A 19,132-nucleotide genomic window follows, 5' to 3' on the forward strand; every position below is an offset into this window, starting at 1 on the left:
TGCAGGCCGTGTGTTGCCTTCAAGTGCCACAGGAAAAACGCATGACGAGTAGCTTCGTTGCAATGCAAGCGTCATCAGGTTGTGTCGCATTCAGGAGGATTTGTATGTAAGTATGTTTGCAAGTAAGTGTACAATAGTTTTAAAAATGAAAATTGTTTGGTTTCATAGCTTTTATTTGTACTTTAGGGAAGAGCCTTGCTTTAAGGAGGCTGTCGTTTCTTCTGCAGCAACTTCTACTGTGGGAATTTCAGGTTTTGAAGCAAATGCTTACGAGGCGGACAAGTGGAACTGATTTTTTTCTGATGAGATTGGAAAAGGGGAGTGGTAGAGTATGTCTACTTTTGTTATACCTGCACTTAAATATGCACTGGTATATTTAGATATGGTGATACTTCATTACAAATATCACCTTACAGAAAAAAATCTGCTGCCAACTAGTGGTCAGGAGGCTCAATTATCTATGAAAGCCCGTTTTTGCCACTTATATAATTAACATATATATTAGACATAATAAGTCATAACTATGAGAAGGTATCTCATAATTATGAAACACCAAGTCATAATTATGGGATATTACCTCACAATTATGACTTAGCATCTCATAATTATGGGATATTATCTCAAAATTATGACTTACTGTCTCAAAATAGTGACTTAGCATTTCATAATTATGACTTAGCATCTCATAATAATAACTTAGCACCTCATAATTATGGGACATTATCTCAAAATGATGACTTACTATGTCATAATAATGACTTACTATCTCATAATAATGGCTTAGCATCTCATAATTATGATTTGACTCTTTTTTTCCCCTTGTGGCAGAAACGGGCTTCCACAGTTTAACCCTTGTGTAATGTTCATATTGTTGTTACTCAGGCAGCGTTTGTGGGTCTGATGGACCCGTTGCATTTTGTGGCTTTTAATGCCTCACAATCAAACACTTTTATGTTAAAATACTGAACAGATGTTTACCTTATCCCAATTACAAGCAGTATAAACAATATATATGGTTAACTCCAGCAAGGATGAGAACTCCGAAGTAAGCATGTAATTGGGTTTGGTCCATTTCCTTCCACCTCTCTCCAAAAACACGTCTTCCTTCTAAATTAGTGCAGTCAAGAATAATTTCCTGGATGGAATCTGGGATGAAAAGCTCAAAAGAAGACTTGATGTCCTGTGTGTGAGTAACTGCCATCCGTGTTGGCCCTGGTTGCATCCTTAACACGTTTGGCAGCCTTGCGGGGTGGCTCTTTTCTTGGGCGAGAAGACCATTCAATTTCAGAATTTTTGACATCCATATTTCCTCACTTGCTCCATGCTGACTGGCTTGTTCTGGGCCTGGGGCTGGCTGCTGACTGCTTGGTCCTGGGGCTGGCTGTTGACGGTTGGTCCTGGGGCTGGTTGCTGACTGCTTGGTCCTGGGGCTGGCTGTTGACGGCTTGGTCCTGGGGCTGGCTGTTGACGGTTGGTCCTGGGGCTGGCTGCTGATGGCTTGGTCCTGGGGCTGGCTGTTGACGGCTTGGTCCTGGGGCTGGCTGCTGACTGCTTGGTCCTGGGGCTGGCTGTTGACGGTTGGTCCTGGGGCTGGCTGATGATGGCTTGGTCCTGGGGATGGCAGCTGACGGCCTGGTCCTGTGGCTCGTCTTTGTTTTGGAACTGGCTGATGCTCAATCTCATCATCTTCTTCAGAGTCACTGTCAGACTCTGAATTTTCAGAAATGTGATCCTCAAATTCTGAAACCTCTTCTTCTGAATCCTCTCCCTCTACATCATCATCAAAAACTTCTCTCTCTTGAGAGGAACTGTGTGGGAACTGCTTCTTTTGTGTTTCTGCACCTGCGGTTCCCACACAAGGTTGCAACATTGTTTGTCAACACTGTCTGCTCTCATTTCTCGCACATTTGACCCTCTGATGTTCTGTGTACCTACACTCTGTCCTCCTCCTGTCTAGGCCTGCTGTGTGTGTGTGTGTGTGTGGTACACAGAACATCAATTTCCACACTTCTATTAGACATCTTATATGTAATAGAAATGTGTAGGGGGGGGTGTATGGTGTGTGGTCATTAACCATGTATTCTGATATATGTTCTTCACAGAAAATGAGCCAAAGTCAGTGAGTCTCAGTTTGAAAAATTAATTAATTGTATCATTTTTCTTTTAATAAAAAATTAAAACGGGTCCCACAGACCCGAACACCACACAAGGGTTAAGTCATTTACAAATGTATCAACTAATCGATTAATCTTAGGAAATAATCGACAGGTTACTCCATAAATGGAAAAACTGTCATTAAAGTCGCAACGACTCGTTTACCCCGAGAGAACGTGAGACGAGAGAAGTTCCCGTTTCCCGACGGTACGTGAAGGCAGCGCAGTGTGGCCCGGTGTGTGGAGTCATCATCAGTCAGGAGTTTGACGGGAGTGTCACTCTCTTCCTCCCGTATGTTGGAGCTGTGTGCGGGTCGGTCATGGCTAAACAGTACGACATTCTGTTCAGGCTGCTCCTGCTCGGGGACTCGGGCGTCGGGAAGACGTGCATGTTGCGCAGGTTTACGGATTGTGAATTTGATCCGTCTCATATTTCCACCATCGGTAAGACACTCACCAACAGGTCCGCGGTGAAAACCACCTGTCAAACTTATCTCATGAGTGCGGGTCAGTTGCAGGGTGCACCACACACACACACACACATCACACATAATTCACACACACACACACACACATTTTGTTTTACATAACTGGATTATTTTCAAATAAATGTTTTGTAAGAATTTCCTGAAATTCCCCCATTTTGCCATAAGAAGGCCTACTTAGTCAACAGGATTACAGAGTGCAAACAGCCTCAGGTCACAACTGAAAGTGACTGAACAACATGTCAGCACCAGCACTGTGGAAACGACACTTTCACGCTGTTATAAATGCAATATTATGTGATATTTAATCCTTGTTTACACTAGATTGTTGGTTATTTTATGCCTATACTGTATTTGTTATCATCTTAATGGTCAACATTAGTCTATATCGTACATTCATAGATATATTATATTTATATTTTCATATATTTTTCATAATATTTATTACCCTTAACTTCACTCTCTGTGCTGCTGTGACACAGTAAATCTATGTTATGTTATTGTTATATGTGATTAATCTGTTGATTATTTTCTTCGTCAAGCAATTAGTTGTTTGCTAATTGTCCACAAATCGATTGTTCCCACTTGTAATGATTTCCTTGTCCTGTGGAGCACATAATATAGAAAGTATTCACATTTAAGAAGCTTAAAAAACTTGTTTTTTAAATGAACACTTGAAACAGATGAATTGATTTAGTAAAGGATAAATAAGCATTTACTCAGGAGCCTTTAATAATCTGACATGTGATTGCATTAATGAAACACATTTTTTGTGGAAACTAACTGAGTTACCTCATCTTATTTTATTTCATTTTATCTTGAAGTACGGTACGGGTGGTTTAACCTAAAGAAAATCTTAAATATGTACCAGATAAGTGGGTCATAGACCGTATTCATCTTTTTTTTTTTAAATGCAATAAAAAAAAGTGGCTTAAATGCTGTCGATTAGAGTCAACAGTTAAAAAACACACAATAAACCATGTAAATTAGGATTTTTCACTTGTGAAACCTGTTTCTTCTCTTTGCAGGAGTTGATTTTAAAATGAAAACATTAGAGATAGATGGAATTAAAGTGCGAGTACAGATATGGTGAGTAAAACCTCTATTATTATTATTATTATTTTTTTACTATTACCTTTGGTTTACGTGCGTTTGTCTTGTGCACAGGGACACAGCCGGTCAGGAGCGCTACCAGACCATAACCAAACAGTACTACAGGCGGGCACAGGTGATCGCTCGACATACAGTGTGTTTTGAGATCAGGTGATCTTGTTACTTTGTGTCGCATCGCCGTAGCGTTAACTCCGTCTCTGTGGATTGTGTGCAGGGCATCGTCTTTGTGTACGACATCACGAGCGAGCAGTCCTTTCAGCACATAGCGAAGTGGGCCAGTGACGTGGATGAAGTAAGACAAATAAGAGTCGATGGATTTCAGTGAGTGACAAGTTGCTCATCCCCCTCCTCCTCCTCCTCCTCCTCCTCCTGTCTTGTCCTTTTTGTTTTGCAGTATGCGCCGGACAAAGTGCAAAGGATGCTGGTAGGAAACAAGTGTGATGATGAGCTGAGGAGGCAGGTGACGAAGGAGCAAGGGAGCAAGGTTCGACTTGGGCTTTACTGTATTTTACTTTACTTTACTCTTTTACTCAATTTGTATTTATTGTTTGTCAACAACAACAACACCTTTCCATACAGTCGTTTTCCTTTCCATCTGTATCGATATTCATTTAGACGTTACGTTAAAGTTCTGAACAAATAATATGAATTAATTGATTCTAATGATATATTGTAGTTACTATGTCAGCCTTTTTTCTTGATTATCGGTTGTATTGTTATTATTAAGGTTCAGTTGCCAAACACCAGCATGTAAAGGCAGTAGTATTATTATATTAACATTTAAGAACAATAAATGCAGTAGGTCTATTATCTCAGTATCGTCATTAAAGTTGTATTGTTTTGCAGCACTCTGATTCACTTTAAATGCTAAATGGAGTGCCCTTGAAGTACAAAAATCGCAAGTATTGTGAACGAAATTCAGGACGCTCCATTTGGGAGAGGTTTGCTGAGCTTTGCTCCAAATAATGCAAAAAATCCTCTACGGCTATCGGCGGCTGGCGCCCGCGTGCTGACCACTACACCAGCCGTGTGGCCCTAAAAATAGTACTTTCAAATATTGACTCAGTGACTCGTGTTTTTGTTGTGTCAAGAGTCAAAATGCTCCTCATTTCCACTGTGCTGTCCTGTATTTATTCAGGCTTTTGTTCTTAACTGCCACGTTATGTGGCCAGTGGGTGTGGTTTGCACATTCATGAGGGGTCTAATAATCACTCAGACGGGCAATAGTCGCACTGCGCTTGTAAATACAGTGCTAATGTGGGAGGAAAATGATCTGTTTTTCTTATCTGTGTTCCTTCATGGGAGAAAACAAGACTAAAGCTACCGCGTGTGTGGTTGTTCTGACGACGTCCCCTCTGTGTCTTGCAGCTTGCACAATCCTATGACATGGAGTTCTTTGAAACCAGTGCTTCAAACAACAGCAACATTCGCGAGGTAGTCTTGAATGGAGGAACTCCCTGTGAGCATTTTTGTGTGTGTGTGTGTGTGTGTGTGTGTGTGTGTGTCTTTGTATTCATTGTTCTTCTTCCGTCTTCCATCAGGCGTTCACACGTGTGACAGAACTGGTGCTGCAGGCTCACAACAGAGACGCGGACAACTTGTTGTCGTCGCTGGACGATTATTTAGAAAAGGCTGCTCTGGAGGAAGAGAAGGGGAGTAAAGACGCTGTCAACAGCTGCGCCTGTTAGGAAGCCAGCTGCTCCGTGGAGGCTCATACCTACACACGTTCACCGTGATCTGACTCTGGCACTCTGGAGGTTTCATCATTTCATTGATGGTGGTAAATGCAGTTACCAGTGGCTGCCAGCAGAGGGCCACTTTTGTGGCCTGATCACTTCACCTGTTACCAGTTGAGGCAGGGACTGTTATTGCTCTGGCCCTTTTTAGCATTATTTATCAGAAAATACACACTCTCCCCAGTGTTTCTCAGTGAAACGCAGTTTTGCACAGTCTTTCTTGTCGCTTTCAATTTGATCTGCCTTCTCTCTATATCAACAAATTCACATATGTATGTATATATATGTGTGTGTATATATATATATATATATATATACATATATATAAATATATGGTGATTTTATAATATTCACGTTCAGTTTTTATGCGTGTTAATTTTGTCATCTAGAATGATTATTTTATGAATGGGACTGGCTCCGCCTGCTGAATGCTCCACTGTGAAGCACCTGCTGCTTAGTGTAATGTTTCCCGGGTCGGCTGCGGTGCCACAGCCAATGTCATTTATAGTTATTGTATGGTTATTGTATGAATTCTGGGGAAGTTGTGTTCAAGTTTTGTATTAAAACGTCATGACTTGGGCGTCGGAACTCTGCTGAGTCACTTGATTTGGACCGAGGGTGAAGACGTCGTGCACAAAACAGCGGCTTCATTCATTTTTAATCTCGTGCTCTGAAAGGCGGGTGAACACGTTTTAAGTTATTGATGACTGAGACACCTGATATGTCCTGAAATATTAATAATAATGATAATAAAGCCAAATGAAGACTGTATAACGCGTGTTATTTGAACACGTCAGGTCCGAGTACACACATTCATGCTTGTGGTGAGAGGATTCAGTTGATTAAAACCATTTTTAATCATCCCATTTCATGAATACTGACTCTGTTCTAACCCGCTGTAAAAAAATGCAAGACACTCCATGTGATTATTGTGATTTATAACAAACATGAACATGAATTTATCTGAAAACTTGTGAAGAGTGTTGTGTGTCAAGTGCCGATCAGTTTCCTCCAGGGCAATTTGACACCTGAGTCACCTGAGTGACCCAGTGGCTGGATACTGTCACACACACACACACACACACACACTGAGATCCCAGTCTGCCAGTTCACAGGAGACGAGGATGACGTTCATCGCTAAGACCTTCTACGACCTGAAGGCCACCAGGCTGGAGGGCGACGTGGTGGACTTCAACGTGTTCCGGGGACGCGTGGTCCTCATCGAGAACGTGGCGTCTCTCTGAGGCACCACCACCCGGGACTTCAGCGAGCTCAACCAGCTGCAGAGCAAGTACCCACATCGCCTTGTGGTCCTGGGTTTCCCCTGTAACCAGTTTGGATTTCAGGTCAGTATGTAGCTACATATGCAATTCTTAAATGTATTGTTTATCTATGTACAGTTTTTCCTTTTCCCTTTTATGGTGCATGTGGGAGGCAAAGCAGATGTTCAAGACACATTGAAATCCATTGTTTGAACAGGATCTGGAGAGTTGACACTCCCCATATCCTGTGTAGACTGGATTCAAAAGAAACATCCTCCACTATTTGCTCTACACACACACTATGCTCCAAGCAATTTGTTGACACCAATGTAGATGATAACTCTGATTTCAACTTCATAACCGGCTCCGAAATTGACTTTGTGAGCTGGAAGCAAATGAGAATGAAACACTTGTGTTTTCCAGGAGAACTGCTCCAACGGCGAGATCCTGAGTTCACTGCAGCACGTGCGTCCCGGCGGCGGCTTCAAGCCCAACTTCACCGTCTTCGAGAAGTGCGACGTCAACGGCGCAAACACACACCCGGTCTTCGCCTATCTGAAAGACAAGCTCCCCTATCCGGACGACGACCCCAACTCCCTCATGCTGGACCCCAAATTCCTGGTCTGGAGCCCCGTCTGCCGCACGGACGTGTCTTGGAACTTTGAGAAGTTTGTCATCGGTCCAGAGGGCGAGCCGTTCAAAAGATACAGCAGGAAGTTCCCCACCGTTGACATTGAGCCTGACATTCAAAGACTGTTAAGATTAACTAAGACCTAGTTTCTTAGTAGATTATCAATCATGAAAGTCAGGTGCCGTCCTCCACACTTTTAAGTCTTATTAAATGAGGGTGATATTCTTAAAAAAAACACTGAGGGAATATTATCTGAGGCCTTGTAAGTGCTTAACAGTAGTGGATGCATGGATGTGTCATATTTTGTGGAAACATGATTATCAGTGAAAGTGAAAGAGCAGTATTTCCTGTAGCATGCTTCGGTTCCTTGTCCTATTCTGTGGCCTGTCCAGCAGATGGTGCTACTGGATCTGATTACACATTCAAACAAATGTGTTACTATGCATTTGAAACATTAAAAAAAAAACACCTTTCCCATGAGTGCATCTTTATTTGGTTACACATTGACAGACAAATGTTTTGTTCTCTTGCTCTTGTTCTTGTTCTGCTTCTGTTTTTGTTTGCAAGATCTGCAGATTAGTGGAGGATTTCCTGCATATCAGCTGCTGGTGGTGATGATGATGACGATGATGATGATGATGTCAGAGCCACAGGCTTCACAGACCAGGGAGGCAGGGACTGACTGCACTAACGTCTCTGGCAAGTTGCCCCCGGGGCACATTTGTTACACCGGTGACACGTGGTGACTACGGCAGTTGTAGCCTGACTCATTATCTTAGCATGCCAAAGAGAAATATCTGTGGTGTCGTGTCACATAGTGGCATCCCTAATTCCAACTGGTCAGTGATGAATGTGGTCCATGCAGGGAGGAAATAATGGAGGAGGAATATCTGGTGCCAAAGATCCTTTATGTGTGTGATGGAGCACTCTGTTCGAGTCATTAAACACTGTAGAAATGGATAAAACGAACAATAAGAGGATTCCAAATTGTTGTATTTGGTTGGCTATGTCTGCAAAAGACAAGACAATGTGATATAAAGGTGGAATATGTAAAATTTAGGTGCAATTTTTTTTCATTTGGCAGAAATTGAAGACAAAACTCATTTTTTTTGTTACCCCCTGAATGAGGCTTTTGTGTTTATTCGAATCCACCCTTTATTTAAATTGTTGCACAAAGATTGTTCATTTTATCCTCATACATTTTTAAAATGTACCATGTATCTTTTATTGGGTTTTTATGACACACACAATACTTATTATGACCTTTTTGCATGCTGCACCTGGCAAATAATCCATATTACAAAAACAATTAAACAAGCATTTACAAAACATAAAAACTAATCAAAACTAGCAAACCTATAGGGAAGAATATTAAATACAATTATTATTATTACATTTTTTATTACATAAAAAAGAAAAAGGTCTGAGAAAAAGTCCAGAATGCTGAGAAATCTCAGAATTCATGCTGTTTTTTCTTGCTTTCTTTCATTTTTTTTGAATACTCTTCCGTACAAACCATCTTAAATCCAATTAAAACTAATTAGTTTTAAAAACAAATAGTCAAAACTAAATAAAAGCTACAACTAATGAAAAATCTTAATCTATTATAACCATGGTCCCTGCTTGTTTTCACCTTTTTTAAAGGCGGAGTGAGAGCTCTTGGTCGCCCGCCCCCCGCCCCCCTCCTCCGTGCGGCCACAGGTGAGCACTGTTGCCACGGTAACGTTTGCTTTTTTCCCCCCGTGGCTTTCTCGCGAGACTCTGGGATAAGTGAGAGAGGGGAGGCTGCCTGGATGATCTCATCCCTCCAGCAGCTGCATAGCGCAGCGAGGCGAACCAGTAACTTTGTATCAAACTTCCAAGTTGCCTTTCACAGGGGAAGAAAGACACCGGAGCTAATTTCCCCGGTTCGGAGCCGAAAGCGAGTGCGTTTTCCCGCCGTTTACGCCGCAGCGAAGGTGAGCAGGAGCGGTGCGCAGTTTGTGTCTCGGACCTTGTTAACGTGGTGAAACAAAAAGAGGAAAAAAAAAAAAAAAAAAAAAAAACCCGCTCCGTATTGTGTGACATCCAGAAAGCTTGAGGCGGACAGGAGGAGGAAAGGTGAGCGGGACTGTGGTGGTTCTCGTGTTATTTTGTGACACACACACACAGCATGTGTCTGTGTGAGGACAAAGCACATCTTTGTGATGTGGGAAGGTGCAGTGTGAAGCCAGTGCGCAGTCAGTGCCACTGTGTGTGTGTATGTGTGTGTGTGTAAGAAGCATGTGTACCCGACTATCACCAGTGTTGTCAAACATACATGTTTGTGCTGCGTCGCTGCTTCAGCGCATGTCAAGGACATTGGTCCCAGGGGCGATTCACAGGTGGCACCGTGTGCACCACACCACAGCACACCGTACACTTCAGTGCACTACACTACACCACACCACACACAGCCGCGTGTAACCCGTGACAATCTTGTGTTTTCCCTTTCATTTTCACCGTAGTGTTGTTGCCACACGGGCATATTTACTTGTGCCACAGCTGTCCAATCCACTGTGGTTTGTTTACAGCCAGAACTGGTTCAGCATCTGCTTGAACATGCGAGGTCAAGCTGACTGCACGGTGCCATGTTTTATGGTGAATTCTGTAAATGAACCCCCCCATTGCATGCTCAGTAAGCTGGCATTGTGATCACATGGTCCCTTCTCAGCTCTTTCCATTGCCTTATTTACATATGGTTCACATTAGAGCTGCAACTAACCATTATTTTCACCATCGATTCATCTGTCGAAATCGAGTCATCGCCTGGTCCTTGAAATGTCAGAAAACGTTGATCTGTGTGTGTCAAACCTGGAAATGATGACGATCTTGTTTGTCCACCAACAAAAATGATTCCGTTTGAATGATTTCTTTGTTATATGGAGCAAAGAGAGCAGAAACTGTTCATATTTAAGAAGCTGAAACAAGCCTAAATCTTGTTTTAATGGTGGAAGAAAGCAAAATAGTTGACAATTAATTTAGTAATCGATACATGATCGATTAATTGAGTAATTGTTTCAGCTCTAGTTCACGTGGAGGATTAATTATCTTCGATTTCGATTATTAATCGATTACTAAATCAATTGTCAACTATTCTTATAATTGATGATTATACTCACATCGTCATTTCCGGGTGTGACAAACACTGATCAACATTTTTCAACATTTTATGGCCCAAACGATTACTCGATAAATTAAGAAAATAGTGGACGGATCAATCGATTAAGAAAATAATCGTTAGTTGCAGCTCTACAAACAACAACGCCGTAGTTCCCTAGTGTGTGGGGGGATAGGGATGGATCAAAATATCCATTATCGTCTTGTCCTTCCTCGTGTGATTCGATAATCGATGAGCCAGGGCAAATATGGATGTTTTAAGGCGCTCTAAAGTTAACGGTGACACTGCTAAATGAGGGAATCAGGGAAACTTGGGTGGAGAAGAGGGAGTTTACAGCAGGATAATGGCGGAGAAAGCTACGTTAAGAGATGCTCCATCCACGGTCAACACATAGACTTTATGCACTTTGTTCTCCATGTTGTGAATAAATAGAGAAATCGTGCACTTGTAACTTTTCACGCACGTTTTGTTCTCTTTAGTTAGATATCATGATGTATCATCTTGAAAAATATCGATTATCAGAGAATCATTGTATCGTGATATTATCGATGTGTCTAACCCATTGTGACGTATGAGGCGTGATTCCCACTCCTAATTCTTACACTGTAAAATAGTAAATAGTTATATTGCAAATGAAAACTCAATATCTTTCAGCCCAATGCAACTCTTAATAAGATATGGTTTGTTTACCTTGCAAAATTCAGACACAAGCGTGTCATATTCAGTATTTACAGAGCGTCCACTGTAGGAAAAACAGTCAGAACTGTGCGGGGAGGAAATTAAAAATCCCCGTGCCTGCTCCAGTGTAAGTGCTCGGAGTGAGTCGGGTATAAAAAGTTGGCTTTGGAGTTTGGCTTTGGGCAAAGATCAAGGATTTCTAACATTCTTGGTGGGCTTAGCTGACCTGCGTCGGGCATGACTGATCATACAGGTCCACGGCCATTTTTAATATCGACTCTAATCTCAGCTTTGTCCCGTCTGTTTGATCCACAATGGATGACTTCATGCATCCTCTTTTGAAATGTTTTCCAATCTTCTAACTTCTTCCGTTAATCTAATGCAAATGCACTTGCTCTTTATCCACTATTTGGGCAGAATATCTTTCCGCTGTGTTTTAATCTGTTCAACTAATGGCCGGCTAGTTTGAGATCTGCGCTGTTGACAAAATGCCATTCCAGGTTAAAATGAGACAGACCTGTGTGGGCCTGCAAATGGTCTGAAGCCGTGTGAGGCAACAGGTCGACGAGATCATTCCAAAGATTTTTTCCCTTTTTTGTCCCACCTACAACATGTTTATTTTGGGGGGGGGGGGCTAAAAATGCTTCTCACAATTCCCACCAGCGTAAACACCCTTCCCTCTGTGTTGCTACTGAAGGCCAGTGTTTCTATTTTCACCATTAGCATTTATACCTTTCCTGCATAACAATAACAATTGTTAGTGTGCCTCATTGGTAGTAGTGTCTTCCTCGCATGCCCTCACATTTTGCAGAGAGATGTTTCCTGTTGCTATGTTGAGCTCGTGTTTCTCTTTTGTCTCTTGTGCATTGTCTGCGAGGGAATAACTTGAGCGAAGATAAAAGACAACAACAAGTGGAGCATTGTGCTGCTTTATAATTTGCCCCCTTGGAATGTGTGGGCTGCAATTATGCTAAGTGGCCTTCGCGAAATGCCTAAATTAACTGTTTGTGATATATAATGAGTAAGGAGATTGCTGTTATGATTGATGATTTTTCAAGATATCACTTTGCTTATTTATTTGTAACCTTTATTTAACCAGGAAAGACTCATTGGGATTAAGAAGCGCTTTTACCAGAGGGTCCTGGCCAATATATTCAGTACTACCAGCTAGCCAGCTAGCTAGTCAGTGAGATTTTAGTCCGACGATTGACCTAGTCTTAGTCGGACTAACGTACCTGGATAATGTGATTCATAGTCTGATTACTAAAACATACAGAACCACAGCGCGATCCATCTCACCGTCAATCCTCCCCGCTCGCTGAAACTGATTCAGTATGCACTAGCTAGCTTTACGAGTAGCTTTTAGATGTACACGGCCAATAAATTGATTTTCGGCAAGTTGTCCGATCGCCTGTCGTAGTCGGACTACGGCCTTAGCTCGATTTACTTTGCATGTAAATGTGCTGAGTGTGCTTTATTTAATTTGTCCCTAATGGGTTGTGACTACTCACTGCCTTTTGCTGCACGTTCTACCCCCAAATTTGACTGCAAGACAATTCCAACAATCCCACGTTGCTTCCTAAAGCCTTCAAAGGTTCAAACGTCTCATTTAGGGCCACGTTAACATACTTTCCACATTAAATAAGTGGATATCAATCGTGTGTTGGTCCACACGAACCACATACACAAATCTGTGCAGACCTCCAGTTTGATTCCACGGGGATTGGACTCACCGACTGTTGCTGTACTCATGCGTGTAATGCTAGACTTTTTGCATGAATGGAACCGTGCGGCTTGTATGCGGAACTTCAAAGTCATTGTCACATGTTAAGTATGACCTGGCCCTGAAAAACCCTGGAAAAAAAAGAAGAAGAAAGAGGTTACCTCATTTCTCAAACGTATTGACTTCACCTTCCGGGAATGTGCGGCACCACCTGACTGGGTGCTCGGAAGCCGGTGCCCCACTGGTTACCGCTCACTGCCAAGCTAATCAGCCCCCGAGATGGGGCCGTGCTGCACCACCTGGTTCCCCAATGTACCGATTGTCTGCTACGAGGCATGTTTTTTCTATGACAAAGACCATAATTGACACATCTGTCAGTAGTTCATCATCACGTCAGGCATCATGCAGTTATAAAGTGCAACGTGTCTGGCTTGTACTGTATTTGTCACCCCATGTTCAGAAGTCCAAAGACTTCACGGTCCAATGCCGTAAGTGTGAGCATCTTTTTTTTTTCCGCTGCTGACTAAGGGGGGGTGGATGAGTTTGACTGTAATGAGGTGCGACTGTCATTCTGTGCTTCCTGCTTGCTAATATGCTGGAATGCTCTGTCTTTGTCTGGGTGGGACTGTCCACGGCACATCAGCAAAAAAGGGGGACAGCGGAGGGCCCGGAAGCTACAATAGTGATGATCTAATCCCCTTTTTCAGTGCAACCGTCACCGAGCAAATGTGGAGCAGACCAATGAAAACTCCGCCTATGTTTGCACCCCACCTGCCACAATGTTGGGGACAGGTGCAAAGTGGTTTTTGTTGCCGTGGATCTGACAACTGGGTCTCAGTTTGGTGGTGGTCTGGGTTTTTTTTCTCTGTCACTTTTTGCCTCCGACTCTCAACCCCTAAGCAAAAAACCCACAGGTATGTAGTGATCCGACGTTGTGTAATTCCCTTTTTTCTGCTCCCGTCGAACCTCACACAAGCTGTAAATAGTTCAAAAAATTATTTAAAAAAAAAAAAAAAAGGTAAATGAGAAGGAAAAAAACTTTCCATAATGAAATGTGGAATTCTCATGATGATGATGATGATGATGATGATGTGATGCTGCGGGCTATCTCCGCTGACACAGGCCGATGACTTGCTCGGCGTTGTCTCGACACGTCTGCCAGTTGCTACACTGTCTCTCTGTTTGGCCTCTGCACATTCTCACTGGAGCGGCTCACAGAAGACTGTGCTCGGAGAAGAATCAAAACATCAAGCCGCGTTGCAAGCCAGTGCCCCATGCGGAGGCTGTGTGGGCAGCGGTGGAAATTCATTCCACATACAAAAGCCAACAGAGGTTTTGCTGTTGTCCCTCCTGTGGACAGAAATACGAGAAGCAGGAATGCGCGAGGGCTCGGTCATGGCTGAGCTCGAAACAGATCTCGGTGCATAGACAGGTCTGTTCAGCTTGTCCTCATTCCTGTTCTTGCTCCTGACTGTTTTTGTTACTTTAAAGAGCTGCGTTTGCCACGTGATTTACTAAAAACAAGAATGCTGGCGCAACAGTACACCATGCAAGGTTTTTTAAAAAAAACAAACAAAAAAAAAAAAACCCTGCACAACTTTAGGGAACATCACCGGAGCAGAAACTGCTTAAATAGTGAACGCATTGTTGCTTGCTGCAGTGTGTGTTTGTGCTCTCGGTCCAACTTCATATTCCACATCCTTTGCTTTGAAACCAGGGAAACCATTTCCACCCTGTGAGTTCCTGCTTTGCTCTTGGTGAAGCCGAGAGGGAAGAAAGAGACCACTGTGAGCTGAAGATTCAAATTACTTTTCAAACAAACAGAAGCCTCAGGTGGACTCAGCAAAGTGTGCTCATTTTAATTTTATTTTATATAGCATATCTGTGCATTTCAGTGTTAATACCTCCATTAATGTGTCACGGAAACAACACGGCATCATTTTTATGTTTTATTAAAGGCACAGTGCAGTGCAGATGTATCATGGTCTTTTTTTTCCCATGTTGCTCCAGGTGCAAAGGGCAGATAGGGCTGGCCAATAACAAACAAGACTGCTTTCCCAGCCTTTCCTCTCCCTTTCGCCGCCTGTTTCCTGTGTATTTCATTGATGTATTCCTGGATACCCCCGGCTGGCTACAGCTTTGGGACACAAAAAAAACTCAGCTGACGTATAAATATGCAGGTAGATGTGACTCATCTCGCCGATGATATTCTAAGTGCCACTTTTAGTGGTAGATGAATGCAAATGAGCGTCTGTTGTAGTGTATCCGAGTGGTATCTTTACAGAACTAATGACTAGTTTGGCATTATGGTTATCATTAGCATTAGTGCTGCAGTCGGTGTTTCCTTGAATGTTGATGAGGAGGAAGTCATCACTGCATTTATTGGTGAAGTTGCAGCTGAATATCCCTCATCTCACTCTTCCCTTCCGTGTGTAGTAGCATCAAAACTCAAAAGCTGTCTAGTTTGTCCACTGTGGGCTATTGTACAAACATGCTGGTCCGAAATGGTGGCCTACGTAGAGTTGTGCGGCTCCTGATATAAACCTTTTTATAGACCTTTAATATTTTGCATTGTCAACCTTATTTTCAGACCAAAGAAAACAATATTAAGCATTAAAGCTTCAACATATAAATACACAAGTGTTAAACTAACAGCTTCAAAGTCATGTTGATGAGTCACTTGCTTGTAACGGTCAGAATGTTGCCTCTTTAATTCCCTGAGCCTTGGTCCTTACATACAGGTCTGCATCAGGATTAGCAAGTTCAACAGTAATGCTAAACTGAGGGAGTTAGGGTCAGTTAAATAATGTTTTAAAAAGTAATTAAAAGTCATATTGTGGTGCTGCTCTGGAACAATGCAGACGCGGAAGCTCAGTCAAACTTGTTTTCATCCTTTTGTGAGTTACGTAAATGCAGAATCCCGATTGTTGCCCGAGGGCGGGCGCGTTGCATTTCGCTTCACTCTGCATTCAAAACGTAAACAGAGTAACAACGAGGGCAATTGTCTGATATTGTCTCCTGTTCGTCTGCTTGATGTAACAGAAGAGTCTGGTGTATTAAGCACTTGTTTGTTTGTGTTGCTAAGAAAACAACGTTGCGGCTGTATAGTGGGAAAAAGAGCCATTTGTACATTGTAACATTGGCAAAGTGATGGCATTGTGCACTTTGTCCAACAAAAAACACCAGCAACGAAAAGAACACCTTTGTCCAACTTAAAGGAATACTTCACCGATTAGCATTTAGCTTTGTATTGTTAGAATAGGGGTAATATTTTTGAAAAATGGTGCTTCCCAACCTCACTTTCCCCTGAGTTGAGTCCTGTTAGCAAAGATGGCGGAAAATGAGGTCCCGTCCCCATATAAGTGGGTCTAAAAAGGGCAGAATTAGCATTGCAGCTTCAAGGCTCGGACCAAGTGTCACTGGTGGGCACGTAACAAAAAAAAAGAATGAAGATATTTCTCGACTTAAGAGGAAACTGAGGTTGGGAAGCATCATTTTTCAAAAATACTACCCCTACTCTAGTAATGCAAAGCAAAATGTCAAATTGGTGAAGTACCCCTTTAAGCTGTGTAGTGTTTAAAGGTGTAGTGACTGGTGCAAAGTGTGAATGAGAAGAATCCCAGTCGACGCCTCCTCCACGTATGTGTCAGTGCAGTTTAGTGCAGGAGTAGCACCACATGCTGCAGGTTTGCACAGTGCTTTCCTGGCACAGACTCTGATGTAGGAGCCAGGCCACCACTGTTACGCAACACGAGCTGACTTATCACAGTCCAAATGACTCTGCATGAATTGATTAACTATGTGGCCTGACTGTTTATAATTGGACTGGAAGTGCGCCGGCCTATGCACAAAATCAATGACTGGAAATGGTTTACGTGTTTAATTATGCCACGCTGTTGTTGGGAGCTTTGTTCCTATCCACACGCAGAACAGTACATTTGGTACCAAGTGCTGATTACTGAGGCACACCTGGGCCTTTCCATTGAGTCCTCAGTTGGGGAATTAGGCTGCCCTCAGAGCTCTAGGTCACAGCCAGACCTCTCCAGAGACACGGTGCAGAATCCCCCCCTGAGGTTTTCCGCTCATAGCCCATCGTGTTCACTTGTTAAAATGTTTACTTGGTAATAAACTGGTCTGTATTCTTTCACCTCCATCTCTGTAAACCAATCTTTAATTAAAAAAACGTCTTAAATACATGTTGTACTTTAAGCTCACAGTTAATGTCTGGTTGCAGCCGAGCAGCTATTTGGCCAACGTGAGGGGATTTAAATCAAGCTTTCATGTTGACTCTGGCCTTCCGGGATGCGCTGTCCACTGCGTTTTCCTTCGGAGTGCTGCTCTCCCTGCTCAGGATCCCATTGTCTCCTTGCAGCACTTGCAGGCTCCTGTCATTTTTTATCTACACTTGTGCAGAGGTGTATTTGCATCCCCCCCAAACAGCTGCTTATTGATTGATTGATTGATTGATTGATTGAAACACTACACAACCTTTTCAGATGGCCTGTGGCCAGTGTTACTGCTGCAGTGGAGCTCATGTTTCCTCATGTTTGCCCAGCAGGGTCCTGACCCTTCCCAAATGAGGCCTTTACGACTCTCTCCGTAACGTCACCTCGCTACACCTCGGAATAGACAAGATGCGGAGGAAATTGATCATTGGTCATTCTTATAGTGAAAGCTAAAATAAACAATCAGTTCCTATGGTTTGCTTTCAAATTCCCTGAGAGGTGTTTTCACGCTTTCTTTGTTGTTGACAAATGTTTTCATGCTTTTTTATTTGTTATTAATAAAAACGTAGCTTTAGGCTACATCCGAGCCAAATTTAAACAGTCAGTGAAGTCAATGTGGATCAAACTGCATCTTTGTTTTGAAAGGTCTTGTTTTATCCACACAGAAACGGCATTTTTGGGAGCCCTTAACTGCTGTTTTATTGTATTTTAATGTATACTTATTTAAATATTACACACATGCTTGTCTTCTTCTCCGGTTGTGGTGTATTTCTCATCACTACAGTGCCACTCACAGGCCTGGCATACATACTGCAGCATTTAGAGTTGTAGTTTCGTGTGGATGAAGATATTTCCTGAACGGAAAAACCTTTTCAAAGAGACAAAGAAAGAGACTATTTATGTTTCATCCCATTTCCTTGTGCATTGGGCTTTAGTTACTGCACGTCCAACAGAGTAGTGTCTGTGTGGCTTTAGTTTATTGTGGTAAAGGTGGTCCAAGGATCCCCTTCTTCTTCTTCCTCTGTGGTTGTGTGTGTTTGTTTGCTCCTCGTGTAATCAGGCAGAGGACGTGAGAGGACAGGGCTAGTGAACGACTTCCAGACATCGCAGTTATCTGTCATTTTGACACGTCTACTATGAGAATCTGCCGGGCTGCTCTCTGCTGACCTTACTGCTCATAAACAGTTTTACACCAAGACCTAATTGCTCTCACCCTGACCTCCTGTCACACGCACACATACTTAAGCACAAAACACATTTTACACTTTGAAATACAATAGACTTGCAAGCACGTATACCTGGACAAATGCATCCTAGTGTCACTTGACACTTGAAAAGCCAGTCAAACATTTACCCCTTTAATGTATACTGCCACAGAAGTGTCGAGAGTGACATGTACTCGAGGAGTTGAACCAGATATTCGCTGCTCAGGGCGTTAACATATGTAGTGTCGTGTGATAGCATTGTAGTTGCCCCAGGCTTAAAATCCTCAAATTGACTAGTCCATTGACAGCAGGAATGTTTGGGCCATGTGACCAGTATTATGCCTGCTTATATTTAAGTTAGTTAGTTATTGACTGCCTCCCATTTTTATTTCAACCACTAATGGCCATTAGCCTGAGGCGTAAATGACAGTACTGGGCAAGAGACCATCATACATGCACGCGGCACGATGCTGTGGCAGGCGGTGTGCACGTGTGCATGTGTGCATGCCCCCTAACCCTCAAACAGCCAGTGGTGCACGCTCGACTCAGAAGCATCTCATTCCAGCCTTCACACACACTCGCAATGATGTGATGCTGCAACGATAGGCATTTTCCGTCACCTGCGGTAACCCCCCCCATTTGTTTATCCGTGTCACTTTGATGCAGTGGAGTAGTCAAAAGTGAATATTGCCATCCGAGACGTGCACATAAGGAGTAGCAACTGTGGCGTCACTCTGATTGGTTTCGCCTGCGAGTGCCTGTGATTTGAGAGTGAAGTAAT

General features: G+C 42.8%; 3 protein-coding genes across 7 annotated transcripts in view; all 3 read left to right on the top strand.

Moving 5' to 3' along the window:
* The first annotated feature begins 2,125 nt into the window (after positions 1-2,125).
* On the top strand, positions 2,126-6,067 carry LOC131445275 (ras-related protein Rab-15-like). Of its 2 annotated transcripts, none has more exons than XM_058616241.1 (7): positions 2,126-2,597; positions 3,667-3,727; positions 3,806-3,866; positions 3,966-4,043; positions 4,146-4,235; positions 5,120-5,210; positions 5,293-6,067. In XM_058616241.1, exons 1-7 carry the CDS (start codon positions 2,474-2,476, stop codon positions 5,409-5,411), a joined length of 624 nt encoding a protein of 207 aa, XP_058472224.1. In that variant the 5' UTR covers positions 2,126-2,473; the 3' UTR covers positions 5,412-6,067. The 2 variants fall into 2 exon arrangements, with proteins under 2 accessions (XP_058472224.1, XP_058472223.1); XM_058616240.1 differs by having other exon boundaries at positions 2,135-2,597; positions 5,120-5,185.
* Positions 6,068-6,199: 132 nt separating this feature from the next.
* On the top strand, positions 6,200-7,840 carry gpx2 (glutathione peroxidase 2). The gene is made up of 2 exons (XM_058616242.1): positions 6,200-6,833; positions 7,173-7,840. Exons 1-2 carry the CDS (start codon positions 6,612-6,614, stop codon positions 7,524-7,526), a joined length of 576 nt encoding a protein of 191 aa, XP_058472225.1. The 5' UTR covers positions 6,200-6,611; the 3' UTR covers positions 7,527-7,840.
* Positions 7,841-9,141: 1,301 nt separating this feature from the next.
* LOC131444632 (signal-induced proliferation-associated 1-like protein 1) overlaps positions 9,142-19,132 on the top strand; it is a 31,085-nt gene continuing 21,094 nt past the window's right edge. For 2 of the 4 annotated variants that reach the window (XM_058615153.1, XM_058615156.1), the window contains exon 1: positions 9,142-9,338. The gene's annotated coding sequence lies outside the window, so the exon portion shown is untranslated. Of the gene's footprint in view, positions 9,481-14,097; positions 14,353-19,132 lie in introns of those variants that run through there. The other 2 variants (XM_058615154.1, XM_058615155.1) reach the window with 2 other exon arrangements.

This window comes from Solea solea, chromosome 18 (assembly GCF_958295425.1).
Source record: "Solea solea chromosome 18, fSolSol10.1, whole genome shotgun sequence".
Classification (NCBI taxonomy): Eukaryota; Metazoa; Chordata; class Actinopteri; order Pleuronectiformes; family Soleidae; genus Solea; species Solea solea.

Excerpts from the sequence above, each read along its gene's own strand:
- LOC131445275 (XM_058616240.1), top strand. The coding sequence starts at position 2,474 with ATGGCTAAACAGTACGACATTCTGTTCAGGCTGCTCCTGCTCGGGGAC. Across the intron at positions 2,598-3,666 it reads GTCTCATATTTCCACCATCG|GAGTTGATTTTAAAATGAAA; the intron begins GTAAGACACTCA and ends TTCTCTTTGCAG. Across the intron at positions 4,236-5,119 it reads CGAAGGAGCAAGGGAGCAAG|CTTGCACAATCCTATGACAT; the intron begins GTTCGACTTGGG and ends TGTGTCTTGCAG.